General features: G+C 38.0%; 3 protein-coding genes across 4 annotated transcripts; 2 read left to right on the forward strand and 1 right to left on the reverse strand.

Annotated features, from left to right (window-relative positions):
* The first annotated feature begins 422 nt into the window (after nt 1–422).
* lim2.3 (lens intrinsic membrane protein 2.3) lies at nt 423–3,424 on the forward strand. The gene is made up of 5 exons (XM_044353619.1): nt 423–677; nt 1,293–1,485; nt 2,064–2,213; nt 2,296–2,430; nt 2,540–3,424. Exons 2-5 carry the CDS (start codon nt 1,311–1,313, stop codon nt 2,599–2,601), a joined length of 522 nt encoding a protein of 173 aa, XP_044209554.1. The 5' UTR covers nt 423–677; nt 1,293–1,310; the 3' UTR covers nt 2,602–3,424.
* Nucleotides 3,204–8,895, reverse strand: hspa8b (heat shock protein family A (Hsp70) member 8b). The gene is made up of 9 exons (XM_044353616.1): nt 8,590–8,895; nt 6,260–6,469; nt 5,969–6,174; nt 5,499–5,651; nt 4,772–5,327; nt 4,475–4,677; nt 4,174–4,372; nt 3,846–4,078; nt 3,204–3,726 (listed from the first exon to the last, which is right to left on the reverse strand). The coding sequence occupies exons 2-9, from the start codon at nt 6,462–6,464 to the stop codon at nt 3,541–3,543; spliced, it is 1,941 nt and encodes a 646-aa protein (XP_044209551.1). The 5' UTR covers nt 6,465–6,469; nt 8,590–8,895; the 3' UTR covers nt 3,204–3,540.
* Nucleotides 8,896–14,348: 5,453 nt separating this feature from the next.
* si:dkey-4p15.5 (zona pellucida-like domain-containing protein 1) lies at nt 14,349–21,506 on the forward strand. Of its 2 annotated transcripts, XM_044355383.1 has the most exons (12): nt 14,349–17,743; nt 17,844–17,930; nt 18,575–18,684; nt 18,774–19,000; nt 19,170–19,354; nt 19,479–19,551; nt 19,642–19,739; nt 19,825–19,905; nt 20,017–20,188; nt 20,281–20,377; nt 20,870–20,899; nt 21,074–21,506. In XM_044355383.1, the coding sequence occupies exons 2-12, from the start codon at nt 17,902–17,904 to the stop codon at nt 21,208–21,210; spliced, it is 1,239 nt and encodes a 412-aa protein (XP_044211318.1). In that variant the 5' UTR covers nt 14,349–17,743; nt 17,844–17,901; the 3' UTR covers nt 21,211–21,506. The 2 variants fall into 2 exon arrangements, with proteins under 2 accessions (XP_044211318.1, XP_044211319.1); XM_044355384.1 differs by lacking the exon at nt 14,349–17,743 and having other exon boundaries at nt 17,824–17,930.
* The last annotated feature ends 1,737 nt before the right edge of the window (nt 21,507–23,243 follow it).

The following is a 23,243-nucleotide window of genomic DNA, read 5'->3' on the forward strand; positions in this document are numbered from 1 at the left end:
ATATATTACTACTTATAATATTCTATTCTGCACGTTGTTATAGGTGTTACACAGTTATTATGAGGGATGGAAAGATTAAAATCACACCGTGAGTGCAGTTCACAATACTGAAAAAAAAATGATTGGATTGATTTTATGTGAATGAGTACATTGCACAACTTGAATTAATAATACAATAATATTGTATCCAAGCTGGTACAGAGGATTGTATTTAAAATGACGCGGCATCAACAAATAGGCAGTAGGATTTTCCCCAAACTGAAGTGAAATGTGATTAAAATCAACAGGTGACTTCCTTTAAAAAAAAATTAAAAAATAATCTCCATCTAATTAACTTTTCCAGCAATACTAAAGGTAAGTCTATTGCGGACCATGAGTTTACTGTGTGTGGTTGTGCAGCATTTTGAATTGAAAGCCCTGTGTCATCAGTATTACTGAGTTGTGCGCAGCGCTATAACAGTTTTGTATTTTCAGCAGATTCCCTAAAACACAAAACTCATCCTCTGTGATTGGTTGCGGCTCAGCATGCTCCATTGTTCCATCAGCCCGTTTGTTCGCTTGGTTTCCTGTGCACAAACAAAACTTTCCTGCCACTCTGGGCAATATTGGGCTCCTCTGTGCTTTGGCAACCTGAAATATTGGAATCTCTGACTTTTTCTGAGGGAAAAAGGACAAAGGTAAGTAATTGATACAAAAAAAAACGTGTAAAATGCTGTATGTATGCACCTGCGCAATATTCCGTTTTTAATAGATACAAATTAGTTTTTCTTTCATTGCTGAATTTGGTGGTTAACCTCTTGAACCCTGATTTTGCCGTAAAAATCGCTTTAAATAGCATAAAAATTAGGGGAATAAATCCACTTTGTATGCCAATCAAAAATTTTAAAATTCTAAATGTCTTGTGCATCATTTTATAGGCCTACACATTTTCCCAAAGTTCAGCATATCATTGGAAACCTTATGGTCTTAAAAATTGCATATGTATTAATGGACCCGGCACTCAGTCTGTCAGTGCTAGAGGTTAATGACATGTCAGACTGAGCTGGCTGTTTGTCAACTTTGTACATTTCCTCTCAGTGTTATTGACTAATGAGTAATGTTTCTATCATCAGATCTAGCTATAACTCCAGCATAACATTGGGGCATCCTGCTGTATGCATTTAGATATTGTTTTATTCATATCCCCAAGTGTTGCACCATGCCCTGTAACAGGAAGCGCCAGCTGTAATTGGCATAGCTGGGCCCAGATGTGGTGAGGCCCTGACCCTGCTCTGCTCCTCTCCGTGTGTCAGTCAGTGTTTTTTGGCAGGATGTACAGCTTCATGGGAGGTGGGTTGTTCTGTGCTGGAGTCGGGAACATACTCCTCATTGTCTCCACGGCAACTGACTACTGGATGCAGTACCGTCACTCCAGCAATTACATGCACCAGGGCCTGTGGCGGTACTGTGTGCCTGGGAAATGCATGACACACACAGACAGCATCGGTAAGAGACCCAGGAAGATCCTCATTTATATTTATTAGTTCGCTGACAATCAGTCCGTGACCTCGGCACTAACCCTGAGGAGGGGTTACTTTTCCTTAGAGCTGTGTTGGAGTGTTTGATAAAATATGGCTTAGAGTCCGCTGCATAAGAAGTTGAAAATGTATTTTTCTGTTATGCAAATTACCAAGAAGTTACCAAGTAGTCTTTGGAAGTTTTTTTTTTGTAGAAGTGCTGTATTAAGAGATTACTGCTTAGAAGCTTACAGGTTATTTTGGTGACTTTAAAGGCATAGTTTGCACTTTTATTTGCACCAGTCATGTAGTTCACACTTCAGGTAAAAAGGGTTCATTTTCAGTCATCTATCCCACATTTAACACAATGAATCAGGAAGAAATACATTGCCAAACACTAGATGGCAAGCTAGAGCTGTGTGTCCTGAATGAAGAAACCCAGAAATGACTGTGAGAATGAAACATTTCTGACTATGTTTTACATTAGTAGTGATACTTCATAGATTTTGACATTTTTTAGTCTTCTCTCCCAGGTCTCAGACTTAACTTGTCTTCTCTCACCCACAGCGTACTGGGATGCCACCCGGGCCTTCATGATTCTGTCTCTGCTGGCTTGTTTCATCGGGATTGTGATTGGTGTCATGGCCTTCATCCATTACTCCTCCTTTGACGGGTTTGACAAGACATTTGCAGCCGGCATCCTCTTCTTCATCTCCTGTAAGCCCCTCATTTAACAACATTTGATGTAGTGTACCTGTATAAGTTGCACGGTTAAACCTGGTCATTTTATCTCATGCAGGCTTCTTTGTGCTACTGGCAATGGCTGTCTACACAGGAGTGACAGTCAACTACTACGGTAAACGCTATGGCAGCTGGCGATTCTCTTGGTCCTATATAATGGGCTGGGTTGCAGTGGTGCTCACATTCTTCTCAGGTATGCATAATGGCACTTTAACATCTGTAAACACACGTAGAAACCACATTTTCCTCATTCTAATGCTCATATTCTGTAGATAAACCTAATCTTAATCTCGCTCTTCTAGGTATCTTCTACATGTGTGCCTACCGGATGCATGAATGCCCAAGAAACTCTAACTCACGCTGACCTGTTAAAGACTTAAGAACACACACACACACACACACAAGCACTAGTCTATGATAAATGGCCTTGAGGAACCAACAGTCCTATGAACTTTCCAACCATTTCCTGTAAACTTAAATATTCATGAACAAGCAAAATAAATGAGAAAACTGCATTCGTCTGTCCTCTACATTGTCTTGCTACAGTCAGTACAGCAATAAAACTTTAATAGAAGCAGAGGTGCGCTAAAGTGTCTGTGACACCACTACTGGTGATGACACAGCTCCTTGTACGTCAGTTTAAGACCAACTCAGTGACTTGCACTTTGGAGTGATAAATATCTTCCACTTACAGAAAACATGTCTGTGCCAGATCTACTTTTTTAAGTTTGTATACAACACAAGCTGTGTGTTGTTAATGTTATAAATCGACAGCTATGTGATTAATGTAATCTCTTGGAGGGACAAATTTAAAAACTACTACAACAAAAAGAGGCATCTGTGTGCATCTCTACATATGAGTAGTATAGATTTTACATTCAGTGACATCCAAAATCTATATCAGAATATGTTGTTGTGGTAACTGTTATGAAAAGATGTTGTGATGATGAAAAGATGAGCATTGGGTCCAAATTCAGAAACATTTTTATTTAGTGTTATTGTGCAAAGTATTGAGAAAGAGCAACCATTTCAGCCTCATAAACCAACTTAGAAAAGGAAGACACACTGTGGTAATGCAGACATTAATAAACTGGTTTAAGTGAACACAACATAGACACCTGGAAAGGCTGCCTACCAAAAAAAAAAGCCACAGTGTAAGTGCAAAATTTATGAGAACAATCCCAAAACAGACGTGGTTAATGTTTTTGAATATAGGGATTTAGGACTGTGTGATATTTCAAAAGCAGTCACCCTTCAAAACAAGCTCAGAGCAGAAGCTCATGCACCAGACTAAACCTCTCGTTTAGTCAACCTCCTCAATGGTGGGGCCAGCTGACGCCCCTCCTCCAGGAGCACCACCAGCTCCGGGGAAACCACCTGGCATCCCCCCTGGAGCCCCTCCTGCACTCTGGTACAGCTTGGTCATGATGGGGTTACACACCTTCTCCAGCTCCTTCTGCTGATGCTCAAACTCATCTTTTTCTGCAGACTGAGAAAAGAGAGAGAATTATTTTACAACTTGCACTATCATAGAGCTGAAAAACTGAATTCACACTGATACTGCAGAAATTTATAGCCACAAGCCCAGACTATCCTTCTAACCCATACCTGGTTTCTGTCCAGCCAGCTGATGACCTCGTTGCATTTGTCCAGAATCTTCTGTTTGTCCTCGTCACTGATCTTGTCCTTCAGCTTCTCGTCCTCCACAGTAGATTTCATATTGAAGGCGTAAGACTCCAGGCCATTCTTGGCAGCCACTTTCTCTCTCTGGACATCATCCTCAGCCTTGTACTTCTCTGCTTCCTGGACCATACGCTCAATGTCCTCCTTGCTCAAGCGACCTGACCGGTGGGAGAGCGGAGGATAGGTTTTATTTCAAATGAAGAAAACACGGCTACACTATTAAGATACAGCCATTAATGTCTTCACAGGTTACCTTTGTCATTGGTGATTGTAATCTTGTTCTCCTTCCCAGTGCTCTTGTCGACCGCAGACACATTCATGATGCCGTTGGCGTCAATATCAAAGGTCACCTCAATCTGAGGAACTCCTCTAGGGGCAGGAGGGATTCCAGTCAGCTCAAATTTCCCCAAAAGGTTGTTGTCTTTGGTCATGGCTCTTTCACCCTCAAACACCTGCCGATATAATATCATGTTAAATTTAAACCATTTTTAGTTGTTTTTTTTTTTTTAATTAGTTTTTTTTAAAATCCAAAGACAGTTAGATGGTAATCGTACCTGAATGAGGACACCAGGCTGGTTGTCTGAATAGGTGGTAAAAGTCTGGGTCTGCTTTGTGGGAATAGTGGTGTTTCTTTTGATGAGTACAGTCATGACTCCTCCAGCAGTCTCGATACCCAGAGACAAGGGGGTCACATCAAGCAGCAGCAGGTCCTGCACATTCTCCGATTTGTCGCCTGACAGGATGGCTGCTTGCACAGCTGCAGAAACAAACAGGTGGATTTTGAGTCTAAATATGCAGCTCTTTGTCTTTTTTTAGTCAGTGTTAGATTTATAGGCATACAAGTATCATACCTGCACCATAGGCCACTGCCTCATCAGGGTTAATACTCTTATTGAGGTCTTTTCCGTTAAAGAAGTCTTGCAGCAGCTTCTGGATCTTGGGAATACGTGTGGATCCTCCCACCAAGACGATGTCGTGAACTTGGGCTTTGTCCATTTTGGCATCACGGAGAGCCTTTTCCACAGGCTCCAGGGTCCCACGGAACAGGTCTGCGTTCAGCTCCTCAAACCTGGCCCTGGTGATTGATGTGTAGAAATCGATGCCCTCGTACAAAGAGTCGATTTCGATGCTGGCCTGAGTGCTGGATGACAGCGTGCGCTTGGCCCTCTCACAAGCAGTGCGCAGACGACGCACTGCCCTCTTGTTGTCGCTGATGTCTTTCTTGTACTTGCGTTTGAACTCAGAGATGAAGTGGTTGACCATGCGGTTATCGAAGTCTTCACCACCCAAGTGTGTGTCACCTGCTGTGGACTTCACCTCAAAGATGCCATCTTCAATAGTCAAGATGGAGACATCGAAGGTGCCACCGCCCAAGTCAAAGATGAGGACGTTTCTTTCAGATCCAACCTGAAATTTGCAAAAATGTAAAACCTTACAACACAGTACAAAACTACTGTACTTTACTGATCACAAATATCACATTTTGGAGTATAAAAACTGGCACAAATGGAAAAATGAATCCTCAAAATAACCAGTAATACTGAAATTACAGGTGCTTACTGATGTGCATATTGTTACCTTTTTGTCCAGGCCATAAGCAATAGCAGCAGCAGTTGGCTCGTTGATAATACGAAGGACATTAAGTCCCGAGATAGTCCCCGCATCTTTGGTGGCCTGGCGCTGAGAGTCATTGAAGTAGGCAGGCACGGTTACTACAGCATTTGTTACGGTCTGCAAAGAGAAAATGCAATTCACAGTGGGTAATTATGTTAGTTAACATTAATTATATATTTTTTTGCATCACATTAAGTTACATTTGAGATGACAACACTGGAACTGTAGTAAACAGGACACAAATACTGCAGTGTTTTGTTTATATTTCCATATTTTGCAGGGAACATGTATAGAAGAATAGTAGCAATATAGTAGAAGCATAGAAAATTCTTCTGTGAGGTGTGTATTACTCATACAAACTTCCTCTTTTATTAACAAACAAAAATAAAGTTTGTAAAATGTATTTTGCAAAAAAATAAAGCATGCAGGGTTACCTTGCCAAGGTATGCCTCTGCAATCTCCTTCATTTTAATCAGCACCATGGAGGAGATCTCCTCTGGGTAGAAGGTCTTGGTCTCGCCCTTGTACTCCACCTTTACTTTCGGACGTGAAGCATCATTAATGACCGTAAAGGGCCAGTGTTTCATGTCTGACTGGACGACGCTGTCATCAAACCGACGTCCAATAAGACGCTTCGCATCTGAGCAGAAATAACAGAGGCAATTAATAAGCAGAAACATAATTTATTCACTAATCATTCATTTGTCTGGAAAAATGTTTCTTACCAAATACTGTGTTGTTGGGGTTTAAGGCCACTTGGTTCTTGGCTGCGTCCCCAATCAGCCTCTCAGTGTCGGTGAAGGCAACATAACTGGGTGTGGTCCTGTTTCCCTGGTCGTTGGCAATGATCTCAACTTTGCCATGCTGAAACACTCCTACACAGGAGTAGGTTGTTCCCAGGTCAATACCAACTGCTGGTCCCTTGGACATGGCTCCTGAGATAATGATAAAAATATCACAGATAAATTGTTAAATCATGACGCACTGGTAATTCGGATGTATGACAGATGAGCAACTTAAGCTCTCTCTAAGCACTGTGGTTAGCTACCATGTACATTTGTAATATGGGGTGATGAGGCTATTATCAGAGTCTGAGCTGCTCAAACAGAAGTGGAAACAAACTGTCTCAGTGAAGTGAGGGTCCCTAGCACCTGTTTTCAAGCCTCCCCACTTTTGACAGCATGCCAACAGCTGATTTTGTTATGGCAACAACAGACAACAGAGAGGTGTGAGCCTGCTCCAAAAATCAGATTAACAGTAGCCTGATAATTAGACTGAACTTCCATTTCGTTTCACTTCATTATTATTTAATTATAGCACTGCAACTTTGAAAAATTAATTCCTGCTTCAAAAAATGTGAGGATTTTACTGCATTTCTTTGTCTTAGCCTATATGATAGTGAACTGAATATATTTGGGTTTATGACTATTAGACAAAAAAGCAATGAGTATATGTAACCTTAGGCCCTGGGAGATTATATTTCGTATTCCTATTTCAAAACTTTTTTTAAAAATCAGCAATAAGGGCAGCAATTCAGAAGTTATCTATATAACTCAGTAAGCAGTAACTTCTTGGAGCAGGCCCCATGTTTAGTGTTGCTACAACAGCAGACCATCAATTTACTGTAATGTCAGCCTATATTAAGCCCACATAGGAGGCCATTACTGCTTCCTAAGGCAGTGATTTTCTAACTGGAGGATGGGTCCCCCTGGGAGGACAAAGAGCCATTGCAGAGGGGGTTCACATGACTAGGGGTGAAAAAGGATGAAGGATATAACAACCAGTCTGTGCTTGGATGATAGGAAGCTTTTTTAGGTTCAGTTTAGCAAAGTGCAAATAAGAGTTGTAACAATGACTTGTGTAATTGTTGATTGTGTAACAAATTTTCTAGCTCCAGCTTCTCCAGTGTGAGGATTCATTGATTTTCCATTTATCTTTGTTAGTCACACATAACAAGACATTTGAAAGCATCAGTTTGGGCTTTGAGAAATTGTGATGGTCTGGTTTTCACTATTTTCTAAAGATTTTATAGCCTAAATGATAATAAAATTATCTTTAGTTGCTGTGCAAGTGCCTTTTGACTTAAGACAGAGAAGAAAAGAAAACATTGCTGCTTATCAAGCCAAGTATGAAGCCATGTCCGAAATATGAGGAAACCTACCAGGCTCTTAAGTTCCCCATCAGTACCAGAGGAGGGCCTTGTGAGTTTTGTGTGCAAATCTAAGCAAAATTTAACTTGCATTTTTATTTACACAAGAGAAACTAATGAGAAAAATGCATGTAAATAAGGTATACGATTTCAGTACAATCCAACTTGGATCTTACAGTAGTTTCCCTAATATTATTAATGATTATTAATGTGGTTTGGACGGCAGGGGTGATTTTTTTCCATGTATAAAAGAAAAGATTATAAAGATACTGCATGTTTATGCTGCATCATTAGCTCAGCTATCAGCAGCAGCTCCGGTCAGAGGGCGTGTCACATCAGATTTGGGAAGGGTGGAAATGGGAACTTTCTGGACCTTTCCTATCACTTCCAACAAACTTGCGCACCACACGCAAGGCATTGTTGTTCCTCAAACTAGACTCAAATGCATAAACGCATAACCTCAACACAGACCAGCAACGCTGCAAACCAAATCATGACGTACAAGCGTGTTAGCAGCATCATGTCACACTGCAAGTTAGTACCTGTTGTTCGCCATGTTCTCTAACTTTAAGCTAACGTCAACGGATTTAACGTTCAAAATCAGATGTTAACCAAGGTGTGCACAATAACGTAATAAAAAAAGTTACGTTAAGGGTCAATTTAATAAGTGAAGTTCGTGAAAATTGAGATGAGCAGCTGAATAATAGCAAAAAGACACCCAACAACAATGACTGGCATCAGCTAACTACCTAAAGAATTTGCTTTAACGGTTAATAAAGTATATTTATCAGCCGTTAACACTCATGACGTACGCATAAGTGTAACTGTTAGTTAACGTTAATGTAACCGTTATCTCTCTGACCAGTAAAAGTTACTATAACACATTATCTGACCAACTGTACTCACCTCCGTTAAATGTGTCGTCTTACGTTGTACAGTGACAGTTAATAATACTGCAGGTTGTCTTCACGTTGAGTGACTGTCGCCTTGACAGGTCCTCTGATCCCCGCTGTCCGTCAGTCCGTTTGTCGGTCGGTCGGTGTGTGTGGGAGCGGCCGCGCCTCCTGAACAACATCCCCACTCAGAACTCTCTAGAACACAGGAGGAGCGATGCTGGCCAATCCTGCTCCACCAATTTCGCTGCCTCTCTAAATGGTCCAATTAAAAATATGGATAACAGATGAACAGCAGTTGCTACCAGAACTATGGAATACTAGAGAGCAGGCATACGTTAGCCCCCTGTCGTAAGACCGACCCCGCCCCCTTTTGGGTGAAAACAAACGCTGCTGTAACTGCCTAGTGGCACCATGCCCAAAAGCTGCTGTGTCGCATTTTGCACGTCAAACAATTTAAAAAAAAAACAGTTTAAGATTTCCTTTGCTTCCATAAAGAGTGAAGGACAGAGACAAAAGAAGAGATCTGTGGCTTCAGAGATTATGAAAATGGTAAACAATTGGATATGTCTGTGGCAAACACTTCATCACAGGTTAGTTAATGATGTTAAAGTCAACAGTTATAACGTTAAAAGTCAAAGTAGTGAATGTTGATGCTGCATTGTAAGGGCAAAGAACATTCTGGAAAGCCAAGGAAATCTCAATTTAAAGGGAAACTTTGGTATTTTTCAACTCCGACCCCCATCATTTTGTGTCTAACTGACTAATGAGGGCAACCATTTTTGAAACTGGTCCAGTATTGAGCGAAAGCGCTTCGGTCAGCAGCTGCAAAACTGCTGTAATGTAATCCGATGGGGCAATAGCACTCGTCAATGTACATCCACTAAACGTGCTTGTTTTGCCATTGACAGGCTCAGATTGTTATTATAAGTGTCTGACAGCATTATGGAAAGGACTATACAGAGAAACAAAACATTTTTGCGAGCTGTAATTGGCCGCTATAATCTTGCGAGTTGTGGAAATCAGTTAAATAGTCAGCCATGACAGAGTTGGAGAGAGGAGTGCCAGGAGGAGTTTGTTGTGTTAGAGTACAGAAAGCTTCACTTAGTATTATCTAATAGATTTTCAAAGTCATGGCTGAATATTTAGCTGATTTCAACAATTCAATGTCAGAACGAGACATCTCCTTGAGCAAGGCTTGGTTGGACAAAATAACAAAGAGATTGGATCAAGCGAAAGGTAAAGAAAAACATTTTATTTCTCTGTATGGTTTCCATAATGTTGTCAGAGACTTACAATAAGAATCTGAGCCTGTCAGTGGCAAAAACAAGCACTTTTAGTGGATGTACATTGACGGGTGTTATTGCCCCATTGGAATACATTCGCGGCTGCAGCGCTCTCGCTCAATACTGGACCAATTTCAAAAACTGTTGTCCCCATTAGTCACTTAGACACAAAAAGATGGGAAAGTAGGGCAGGTTGAAAAATACCAAAGTTTCACTTTAATGTTAGCCTGTAACAGCTAGCTCGCTAGCACTGGCTGCTGCAAGCTGCAAGCTCCCCTGCCTGTTCAGTGAAGTGATTTTAGTTACAATTATCGTCATAATAATCCAAATTCAAAGTGTGTCTAAATGCTGCATTAACCTCTGCTCAGATGAAGTTGTGACCTGACATGTTGCGGTAAGCTTGTTGTCTCCTTTCTGGTTTTCTTTTACTGGTAGCGTTTTTTTCTGCTCTCAACCCTGTTAATTTAGCTATATTCTTCATTACAGCAACTAATTAGCCACTGTACATTTCTGCCCAGGTACTCATACTTTTAGCAACTTTCTCACTAATCCCACAGTTGTTTATACGCTATTCAGACCTGCTAGTTACTATAGCTTAGCAGTTAGCAGTCAACCCCTATTTCTGCAATTAGACCTATTTACACATTTAAAATCTTAAAATAACAGTAACATATGCAACAGATAAGAATTAGATATGGTTAGAATTTACTTCACAACTTTATTACTATCGTTCATGAAACACAATGTTTGAACTTACAATAATACAAACACTGCTGCTGGCAAACTCATCTGAGGTACACTCATTCATTTATGACACACAGAAGCCAGGATATGGTAACCATACACAATGTAGAATCCAACACTTGAGAATAACATTAAGTAAAATAAAATACAAGATCACCTCTGAACATTTTATAACAGGACACATTCATTTTGTATTATCAGTAATGTTACATTTTAACAGTATAAACATTTTCTTTTAATCCATCTGGTGGATAAGTCATAGCTCATAAAATATCAGAACATTACATAGCAGACAGAGTCATTTTGTCTGAAAATGGCTTTCACCCCCTATCATTCCATTGTATTGTCAACAATAATAATAATAAATATATATATATGTATATATACAAATATAATAATAATAAATAATAACATTTAACAATGTTTTCCTTTTAAAATAAAAAGTGCCTAGTCATTTACACAAACATCTAACTGGGTTAGATTGACCTAACAGTGACTAACATCATTGCCAGAAGCTGAGTCATGATGTCTGAGTGATTCTGATAAGGACACCAAAAGCACTTTATAGTGATTTTGACGCAGCTATATCATCCAGGAACAGCCTGCATGAATGCCCATCCTGTCAGTTAATATTGTGCTTTATTGGAGATATTCTGAAAATTATGTTACATTAGATTAACTTGACAAAACTTGACACAGAAAGTGTGGAACTGCACAGCTGATAAACCAGCCTTTGCCCAAGATGATTAAGGGGCTAAGAAAGAAACAAATAGGCCTACTTATTTCTGCTATAGCCTATGTGATTTTTATGTAATGTTTACCTTTTTGTTATGAATTCCTGGATGCTTTCACCACTTCAGGCCACTGAAAGTCCCTTATATTAAATAGTCTAAAAAGACAATATCAGTATTTGGTTGAACTGTTCACAACTCATGTCTACATAATATAACGTGTAACTGAGGGGTCATAAGTAGACATTACTTAATTTTAAGGGGTCACAAGCCAAAAAGGTTGGGAAGATATTTTTGTTTTCATTTCCATAGATTCATTTTCCTCTTTATTTAGGATTAGTAACCAAATAATTCAAAGCTGGCACAACATTTAGACAACAGTGCTGTATGAGTATGCATATAGTTTAGTTTATGCAGCCTAGAGCTGAAAGAAGCCTTCGATTAGTAGACTAGTTGAGACAGAAAATGTATCTGAATATGAGTATTGAAGTATTCTCTGGTTCAAGCTTCTCCTGTCTATCTTTTATATATTTGTAAATTGAATATCTTTGGGGTTTTGGACTGTTGGTCAGACAAAACAAGCAATTTAAAAATTTCACCTTAGACTTCTGGGAAATTGTCATTGGAATTTTTCCTGATTTACTGATATTTTATGGGCTAAATGATGAATCAGAAATAATAGATTCATTGACAATAATTATAATCTTCATTTCTGTGCAGTGTGTCAGTGATTATGTGATCAAACACAACTTGCATCATATGAGCACAATATAAACTAAAATAAGAAAGCTCTTAAAACTAGATTTTGGTCCTTCTTCAAGAAAAGGCCACAAATTTAATGCAGAACCTGCCTTGGTATGATACTGTACTTAAGTAGTGCAAAGTCCTTAAAAAATGGCAGTTACCCACTTTGCCCAGTACACTGTTTTCTCTTGTAAAAGTCTTCAATGACATCCACATAAACACAGACAGTGACAGAATTTCAGTTTTGGTATAATTAGTTTTGGTATAATCTCAGTGCTGCATTTGACACCGTCGACCACAACATATTACTAGACTGACCGGGAAACTGGGTGGGACTTTCTGGCACAGTATTAAATTGGTCTGAATCCTACTTAAAGGACAGGGACTACTTTGTATCTATAGATAATTGCTCATCTGAGTGGACATAAATGACATACGTAGTTCCCCAAGGCTCCATTCTGGGGCCTCTTCTATTCAACATCTACATCCTTCCACTGGCTCAGATTATGAGCCATGATTTGGTTATTAAAAACAAAATATTATTATGCAGACGACACATTGAACATGCATTGAACACATCAATGATTGGATGTGCCAGAATTTTCTTCAGTTAAACAGAGACAAAACTCAACTAATTGTCTTTGGAACCAAGTAAGAATGATTAAAAGTCAGCGCTCAGCTCCAATCAATAATGTTAAAAACCACAAACCAAGCCAGAAATCTTGGTGTAGTCATAGACTCAGACCTGAATTTCAACAGCCACATTAAGATAATTACAAAGTCAGCCTACTCATCTGAAGAATATATTGAGGATTAAAGGATTTATGTCTCAGCAGGATTTGTAAAAACTTGTCCATGCATTTATCTTTAGTAGACTCGACAACTGTAACGCTGTTTTCACAGGTCTCCCTAAAAAATTGATCCGACAGCTGCAGCTGATTCACTAAGACCAAGAAAGTGGATCATATCACTCCAGTTCTCAGATCTTTACACTGGCTTCCTGTCTGTCAAAGAATTGATTTTAAAATACTGCTGTTTGTTTATAAAGCACTGAATGTTTTAGGGCCAAAATACATTTCTGATCTGCTGCTATATTATGCACTGTCCAGACCTCTCAGGTCATCTGGGACAGGTCTACTTTCTGTTCCCAGAGTCGAAACTAAACATGGAGAAGCAGTGTTCCGTTTTTATGGTCCACATATCTGGAACAAACACCCAGAAAACTACATGTCTGCTGCAACTCTCAGTTCTTTTAAATTGAGGCTGAAGACTTTTCTGTATGCCACTGACTTTGATTAAATCAAATAATTATTCATTTCATACACTGCACTGTAACTTTCATTTGTGTATTTTATACCTATCTTATTCTATTTTAGCTTATTTATGTTTTCTATTCTCTTTTCTCTTTTGCACTTTGTCTCAGTGCTTTTAATGTTATGTAGAGCACTTTGAATTGCCTTGTCGCTGAAATGTGCTATATAAATAAACTTGCCTCGCCTTGTTTTGTCTACTGTCAATCAGGTTAGCTAATGTGATCTGTGGAAGAAATGAAGTGCATTGTTAACTACACCTTAGTGCCAGTTTAAAACCCAGTGAGTCATTTTAGAAGCATCAAGGACAAAGATATGTGGGTTAATACGTCTAAAATACACAATTTGTAGCACAATACCAATATCCATGAGAGAATAGATACTGATATTAAGGTGGGTTCCTAAAAAAAAAAACAAGTGGGTCACATAACATCAAGTTTTATTACAAGCCCAAGGATTGGTTTACAAATCTTGCAAGAGTTTTGTCCTGATGTGACCTTAAAAGAAGAGCTCCTCCTATGTTACAGTCACAACATGTTATCGCTTAGGTGTTGCAGGTTCCTGAGAGTGTGACTCAGTGCACAGCAAGGTCTTATTACAGTCAATAGCTGCTCATTTTCAATACAATTCAATACTTTGTGTTAATGTGACCCTGTAAAAGTATATCAGAAAAAAGGAAGGAAATGATAAGATCAGATAAAATTGATCTGCTCATATGTACAACCTATACAATACCATAAAAGTGTAATATAGAAAATATCATCAGCAATAAGATATAACACTCTTTAAATTTTACATTAATTTTTGACCATGCTGTGGTGTATTTGGAGCTTACACAGTCAGCAGATCTGGATGTGAAAAAGCAGATTTTGCAGAATTGCACAAAATAAAAGGGTGAACATCATGATATATTTATATATTTTATAACTATATTTAACAATCCTTTATTAACTTGTGAATTCTCAAGTTGTTACAGTACATGTCTGCACTAGCTTGATTAAAAATGTCAGATTTTATCAAAGCATTGCTTGTTCACTGTGGCCTGTGCTTTATGTAATTTTGGCTGTTAATGGACTGTATTCTTTGTTACTGAAATATTCCCAAGAGCCCTCTTAGTGGATGCGCATTAAACTGCCATAAGTGTCACAAGACAAGACACTTGTTTTGTCCCTTGAGACTTACATGATTACCATTCATGTCTCATGTGTAGGCATCCATACACACTTTTGTTCCCATTGAGAGTATATGAAGCCTATTATTCCTCAAATTTCTTTAAGTCACATTCACAGACACATGAGAATGTTGTGTAAATTGGTCTGGTATTGTTGCAAAGTGTAAGGGATGCACATGATAGAGCTCAATTCCAAAACACAATCCCGTGACTCAAAGGGACATATGGAGGGAGCCATTATATGCCAAGAATAAACTGAGAATTGTAGAAGTTTAACTAAAAGCCCTCTTTATTTATGGTTGTTTGGGAAAAATGGAAAAGATAGCATGCTTCCAGAAAACCCTGGGAAAATAGCTGAAAGTGTTAAATGCTTCATTAAAAGGGATCGTTTATTGATATTTTGTGTTACCAAGTGTTATGTTCAAGTTCAAGTCAAGTTTGAGCACATAAGTTCATTTTTTAACTTTTTGAACAGTATATGTAACCACAAATCTAAGGTTAAAGGTCCACTTACTTGCTTTCAGAGCTTTCAACTGCATATCACAGACTTCATTTAGCAAACATAGCTGGCCCTGAAAGCCATCAAAGACCAACCTTGAACCGTGACTGTGCTTACAATCTCTCCCCAGTATGTGACCACTTATTGTGTATCTTGTTACTAAAGTTTCACACTTTGGTCATGTGATGACACCTGAACCAGCTCCATTTTCTGAATAAAGAGCTTGAGATGCAACTGAAAGCTCCAAAAACCAATAAGTGTACCTTTGAGCTTAGATGATTTTGGTTTGTAGTTTTGGGTGATGATGAGTTCAAGTTCAAGTCCCCAAGTTGATGTCTGACTTGGGTCTTGTGTCTTTAAAGTAACCATTTTGTTTTCAAGCATGCATAGCATGCATTTTCATAGCAGCACTTGAGTTTTAGACATGGATAGTTATAGCAGGATCTTTTCCTCAACTGTCCTGTGACATATTTATATTTGGCATTCCTTTTCGGCTACTTGGAGTAGTTAGTAGGAATCCATTAGTAATATGCTGACAAATTTTTAAACTTGAAAGATATATCATAAACAACTACAAGCAACATATATTCACCATACAGACATGAGAATGATATCAATCTTTTCATCTAACTCTCCGCCACAAAGCAAATAAGTGTATTTCCAAACATGAACTAACATGAACTATCTAAGTTGGCTATTACAGAATTGATGAAGATATGTTCTGAGCGGAACATTTTACAGTTGAAAAATAGACTTGTAAGTGCTCTCTGAAAAACTGTAATGGTGACACTGTTTCTAAATGACCTCAAACATGTCTTTGGAATTCCTGTAACATGATTTCTTGTTATTATTGGCCAAAATATGCACAGACATTGATATATCTGTGATAAACTCAAATCGGCCAGCCACTATAATCCATGCATTCAAGAAAAACTCACAATACCTGGTTTTCCTGTCACATTCTCAGGCAACACATTATCAGCAATGGTCTTAAGTAAAATATGTAAAGTTCAGCTTCAGGTTTTGGTTGTCAGTATACAGACTTAAGTTGAATCATGACTCACGAGAAAATAGGACTACAGACTCGAGTTGAGTCATGACTCATGTGAAAATGGGATGACACCTCTGTGAACTGTACTTTTAGGTAAACACTTTCTGTATCAGCTCCCTTTTTATATGGTGCAATTGTGTTTTTGATTATGGGTCCTGACCTAAATCTGCCACAAGACTATACCCTGTTGGTCTGAGTATATCCCATGGGTGACCAAATTTGTTGCTTTTGGGTCCAGGTTTTGACGAAATGCGCCCTCAGTAACACTGATGGCATGGCTTGCAGACAAATGCTTATTTAGTCAACAAAAGAGATTAAAACTGGCATTTGACATTGGATACGTCTCCAGTAATCCAACAGGCACCTTTTTCAGGAGGTATCCTCGCAGTGTATTGTGATGTTCTTCAGGGACCATGAAAGTTAGAAGTCCCTTTCGTCTCTCGGATAGGTGTGTCTTTTATTCACAGACTGTACAAAATGACTCTGAAACTTTCTATTTACAGTTTACAGCCTGAGGCCATAACAAAAACTGATCCATTACAAAACTCACACTATGAACAACAATAATGATGCTTTTATCATATCAAAAGATCTCCAAAGAGGACTCTTGTGGTCAGATCACTGATCCCACTCTTTTGTAGGCTTATGAAAAATAAAACATTGTTTGCGTGTGTACATTATGGTTTCCTATGTAACGCTCTCCCTGCCCAACAACCAAGACAGCAATCAAGTGTTTTTCCAGTCATTTATGTTGCATAATCCTGCACATGAACTTACTGAATATTTTGTTCTAACTGTGAGATGATTGCTAATGCATTACTGGAAGTTTAAAGCAACTGCTGGTAAGCTGCTGAAAATTTCAACAACATAATCAGGGGTTGGTGCTGTAGGGGGATGGCTCGAACGTTCCTTTTCCAGTTTATTTCATGTGATATAAATAAACTTTGGAATACACAGTTTTATCTACACCATCAGATTATTTGTTATTACTTAAATGCAGCAACTCGTTCATGAATGCAAAGTGCTCACATTCAATTTCCTGTATCTGTCTTTAAATAACAAGCTTTTGCAGTGCAGTTTTGCAGTAAAATCTCTGCTGAGATCAATAATATCACATTACTAATACAGCCAAGCTGTGGACATATAGCATGAAGCTTAATCATTTCAAATATGACCAAAAAACGGGCTGGGTATTACTGGGAAATTTGCAGACATTTTCTATGACTCATTATAAATCTTTAATACAAATTTAATGTGAACACTTGAACCCAGAAAATGTGTAACTAATAATTTGAGATTGATAGAATCGATTCATTTGATGAATATGTTCAGCTAAAACAACACATCGTACAGTAATCACAGCTGCTGATTAAGATATTCTATTGTTTTCACCAAATTACTTTCTACCATTATCTTAAAACATTAACTCCATTACCAAAATGTATAGAGATTCTACAAACATGCACACAAATGATTTGTTATTGTCACACACTGTCACCCTACACCAGTAAATTGCTACAGTATGTGGCAGAAAGCTGACAGTGCTGCTCATGATGCCTTCAAGAAAAAGAGAGGTTACAATCAACAGAGGGTGAACTGAGGCCAGTTGACATGCTGAACTGTGTAAAAAAGTAAGTTTATTTTAGATTTATTGTTATTCAAATTTCAAATGTATGTAATTCTGAGAAAAATAAAGATGTTAAAGCCCAGCTCATGTTACACTATTGTCAGAGACATTCCCTCACACGCCCCTTTGGGGGACAGTATAAATGAAGAGATCTGGTAGCCGATGGCAAGACACAAAATGCAGACTTACAGGTGAGTTCCTTATTTTTCCTTGTAGTATGAACAATTAGATAATATTTATTTATAATGTAGTGTAAAAATACTATACACTAATGTAAATATATTAAAAAGAAACATTATTTTTAAATGTTCTCACTATATCAACAATGAAAAAAGGCATTTGACAGATAGTCATTTTGTTTTTGGATTGTTTGGGTTAAATCAAATGTTTAAATCAGTAATGCCAATTTCATCCTGATTTGCTTGATATGAAAAAATGCAAGATATGTTGTGATTATGAGGAAGAACATAAGTTTCCCATCAATTATCTCTTGATTCAAAGATGCATCTGAATTTTAGTATTTCAGTAAGTTCATGTCACAATATGTCTATTTTCCTGATGAAAATGATGTATAATTACGCATAACTTATGACACAGCTCAGGTAGAAGCCAGTCTTTCTTTATTCTTTCAAGTGACTACTTTTTGTATATGTTACATAATGGGCTTAAGGAACCTTATTACCTTTATTGGCTTTTCCATCATGCATAGGAAGGTTGATCTGTAATCTGTGATCTCAAAAAAATTGGCCAAATTTGAAAAGTTTTCTTTCAAAACCCTGTCCTGTGAAAGAACATGGTGAATTCTTTGGTTCCTATTCTTAATGTTTTCTCACAGACTCGGAACAATGTGGTTGGTCCTCCTTGTGTGCCAGCTTGGCCTAATTTTGAGGACTGCGGCACAAATACCAGATGGTTGCATTACTAGTGATACAAACAGAGCTCCAGGTTTGTGGCATTTTCTTTTATATGTTCTTTATATTCACACTTCCATTGCAGTTTGATTAATGTCCTCCCTTTTTTTTAATCTCTCCTAGAAAACTCGGACATAACTGTGGTCTGCGGCACTGAGCATATGGACCTAAGCATCTACATTTGCCCAGTGTACCAAGCACTTTACAATGAGTCCCTGATGGTCCTCAATAGCCAGTTCAACAAACCTGAATGTTTTGGGACTCCTGACTGGAGCGTTGACCCACCAGTCTTAAGATTCAGTTTCCCCATAAATGGAAGTTCTACCTCTGTCTGCGAAAATAACTTTAACGTATGCAACACAATTGCTTTCATTATCAAATACATTAATTGATTTATTTTAGCATAATATAAAAACCAAGGATTTACAAGTCATAATACTTTGAATTCATGTATCAAACAGTAAATCTCAGGACTAATTTAAACTATTTTCAGAGAAATATATGTTTCTTTTTCGATAGATAATCAATAAAGTTGGTTCTGGAGAGTTTGCCGACTTCTCAAATGTCCAGTATGTCAACATCTCTGGCAGCATTACCTCTATAGACCCCTCTGCGGGTGTGATCACCTACCGCCCGGAGATCCTATACAAGTTCTCCTGCCTCTACCCGATGCAGTATCTCCTGAACAACACTCAGCTGGGCGTGTGAGTATGCCATGTGACACCCAGAATAACACCTGCACGCTCATGAAAGGAGCACGGACCAAACTACATTTTAATTTATCCAAATTTCTCATACGTAATACAACTTTCTTTTCGTTCAATACAGATCTGGTGTGAGTCTTGCCATACGAGACAATAATGGGAGCTTTGTCAGCACACTGAGCATGCAGCTCTACCAAGTAAGACTTACTCTAGTTTATAAAATTGTACATAGAGTATTATACAACATTTTATAACTTTTTTTTTGTTCTTACTTTTCTTTGGAACAGGATGAACAGTATCAACAGATACTGAGTGTCCCACAAACAGGACTCAACCTGAAGACCAAGATTTATGTTGCAGTTCAAGCGATCAATCTAACAGAAAGGTAACTACGCTTTTATAGTTTCCAGTTTTCTGTTAGTTATATTCATAAAAAAAGACTCTTAAAATGTTCCTTTCTGTCCTCAAAGGTTCAATGTGCTGCTGGACAGATGCTATGCAACAACAAGTCCATATCCCATGCTCAAAACCTATTATGACCTTTTCGTAGGGTGAGTCGCATATACATAACCACATAGTACTTACTGTGACATCCACCTCCAAGCTATCTCTTTGTATTTCCCTATATGCAGTCACACAACCCGTCTCTTTTTTTCCCCAAGGTGTACACGTGACGCACAAACTAAGGTGGATGTCAATGGGGAGTCTCAGAAAGCGCACTTCTCCTTTGAGGCATTCAGATTTGTGGAGCACAAAAATCTGACAGTTTCCACTTTCTACCTGCACTGCGTCACCAGGCTCTGTGAGGTGTCCACGTGTAGCACACTAATGCCTGTGAGTCTTGACAGATACATCATTTTGATTTGTAACTAATACATACATCATGTAGCAGAGTTTTGAATGTCTTTTTTTTTCATTTTGAACAGGACTGTTCCCAAAATCGGAGAAAGAGGGAGGCCCAGGATGTGGTGGCCAACGCTACAGTCACCTCGCCTGCCATAGTTGTGGGCAAACAGAGCACCGGTACAGCTTTAGGGCAAAGTACCACATGAAAAGATACACCGTCATCCTAACAGAATGACTTTTTACATGGTGACAATTACAGTAACAATATTTCCTCAAAATGTGCCAATTTTGATTTCCTCACCAATTTAATCTGACTTCCTGTTTAAGCCTGATGAATAATTCAGTATATAGTAATATTCAGGATTTGTCTTTTTTGATAAATCCATTATAGCTGTTACAATAACGAACATCTTTTTTGTGGTACTCACACTTAAATATACAGTATGCAAAAACAGATAGTTAGACATTTTCCAAAATTCGCTCTTTCACTTGAAAGAGAAAATTGATTTACTTGATTGAGTATCAAGCAGTATTGATCTCCTCATTTAAAACTCTCTGCAAGAAAACAAATAAGTGTATGTCCACAAAATGTCAGTTCATTTTTTATCAATAATTGTACAAAAACAGAATCTTGTCGATTTTGACTGTAGTTTTGGTTTAATTTTTCAGGAGATCCTCAAACTTACGCAACTTCTTACGGTAAGAATCTTCATTACATGTGATGTATTTTTCACTGTGCATATGTGTGTATCTGAATAAATGTACTGTAATGACCTAGTGTGAAGAGTATGTAATTAGTAACATTTAATAATGTACCCATGAAGTATAATTCATCTGATATCTTATTGCTGTCATTCTTCCCTTCTCACACAGGTTTGCCATCTGAGAGCAACTACAGCAGCCCTGTAGTGGCTGTAATTGTCTGCATCGTCCTCCTAACTGTTCTCCTCGTCGCCATGGCTATTTACTTTGTGTTGTACATCAGACGGAAAAAAACAATCATCCAGTAACATCCTCTGACCGAGAGTGGAGCCCCTTCACCGCCTAACCTAATGCATGGTCATTCAGCTGCAGAGATACTAAAACAAGTCATTAGAAACACTAGTCAGACACATCATGCTGTCATACTACTTTGTATCTTTTCCATTTCACAAACATTATAACAAGTTGGTCAAACTTGCAACTTTAGAATCATTAAGAATCACATGGTGTATTAATGTGGAGATGAGGGCACGTAATCTGTACAATAATTGTGTATTATAATTGTTAGTTTTAATCATGTTGTCATAATGAAGTATTTAATTAACTTTTGTAATCAGTCAGAATACTTTAAAAATGTTTAAAGTGAGATTGAAAAATGTACTTTTGCTTTATTCTTTGATAAAACAAACCATTAAACTCTTACTTTTGACTGTCTCTTATGGCTGAACAGACTGAATCAGAGAAAGCTAACAGGCTGGTGTAAGTGATGAATAACTGGCTGATATAAGTCAGGTCATATATTATCTATCTATTTTTAATTTAAATTACATTAAATGTATAATTTGATGACTAACAAAGTTAATATACTGTACCATATAAACCAGACTGTGTTTGAGTTTGTTTTGGTGATCCTCAGGGGCCCCAAAAGCTTCACTTTATCTGTGTGTCATTTACTTTTTGGTAATTTCATTAAATACATATTTGTATGGTGATATCCACCACTGAAGCACAACAAAACTTGAAAACAAACAAAAAAAAACAAAAGGTCTCCAATCACTAATCTTGTCCAAAGGCTTCTTATACTTTTAACAGTTTAGCTATGTTAGCAGTGTGGCAATGGATCCCATCTAGAAGTGGGAATTAGTTGACCACTTTGGTCAATCAAAAACTATTTGATGAATTGCTCTGGAATTTTGTATAGACATACATGGCTCCCAGATAATAAATTATACTGACTTTGGACCCCTGCCTTTTCCTGCAGCTCCACCATGTGGTTAGAATGAACAGAGTAAACATTATACCTGCTAAACATGAGCATTAGCATTATTATAAGCCTGTTAGCGTGCTGACATTAGCATTGAGCTGAATGCTAATGTCAGTATAGACTCACAGAGCTGCTTGCATGGCTGCAGACTCTTAGTCTGAAGTTGAAGACAGCACAAACATTTCAGCCTTAAGCCTTTCTCAGTGTGCTTTAATGTCTGAACTTTAGTCGTAGTTGTATTAACATTGTATCCACAGCTGCAGGTCCTATTCAACACAAACAATCACAGCAATATAAAGAGTAAAAAAAGAGTAAAGTAAAATCTACTTGACTCTACTGCACTAGTCAACATGAAATGTACAACTGGAGACAATCTGGTTGTTCATTCAGTGAAGCAAACAACTGCAAACTAATGTGCGATGCATACATACACAATATGCCAAAATATCAATGGGTGTGTACTCCACTTTTTTCTTTAACATTCAACTTCCTTTGTTGAGGAAGTTCTGCATGTTTTTTGTTCAGCTAATGTTACTCTATCGTCTAACAAGTTTCCATTCATGCCTGTTTGTTGTTTGATGGCCAGTATAAATGGAGAGTCTGGAAACAGAGAGAGAGGCAAAATGAAGACTTACAGGTGAGTAATATAAAAACAACCTTCTAGTGTCAGCAAATGGAGTTTGTTTAGTTGTTTGGAAGTGGAGATGTTCAAACTTTCCATTATTCTGAGCCCTTTTAGACCTTCTGGTTCACTTTTGCTTAAAAGTTGAGTTTGACAGTTCATTCTTAACCTTGGGCACAGCAGTTGACAAAATAATCTCCACTCAAGGTCCACTTGCAATATTATTTGATATTTTAATTGTTTTTTTCTACAAAACTGGAAAAGTAAAAAATATAACATGAAGAAGAATTTGACAAAAATGTAGTGGCATCTAGCAGAACGGACTTGGCAGAAATGGAATATATGTATGTATGTTTTAATTAGTGTATAATCACCTGAAAATAAGAATTGTTGTTTTTGTTACCTTCGAATGATCACTGCTAGATGCTACTAAATCCTGCACACTGCACCTTTGA

Source organism: Thunnus albacares, chromosome 6 (genome assembly GCF_914725855.1).
Source record: "Thunnus albacares chromosome 6, fThuAlb1.1, whole genome shotgun sequence".
NCBI classification, from domain to species: Eukaryota; Metazoa; Chordata; class Actinopteri; order Scombriformes; family Scombridae; genus Thunnus; species Thunnus albacares.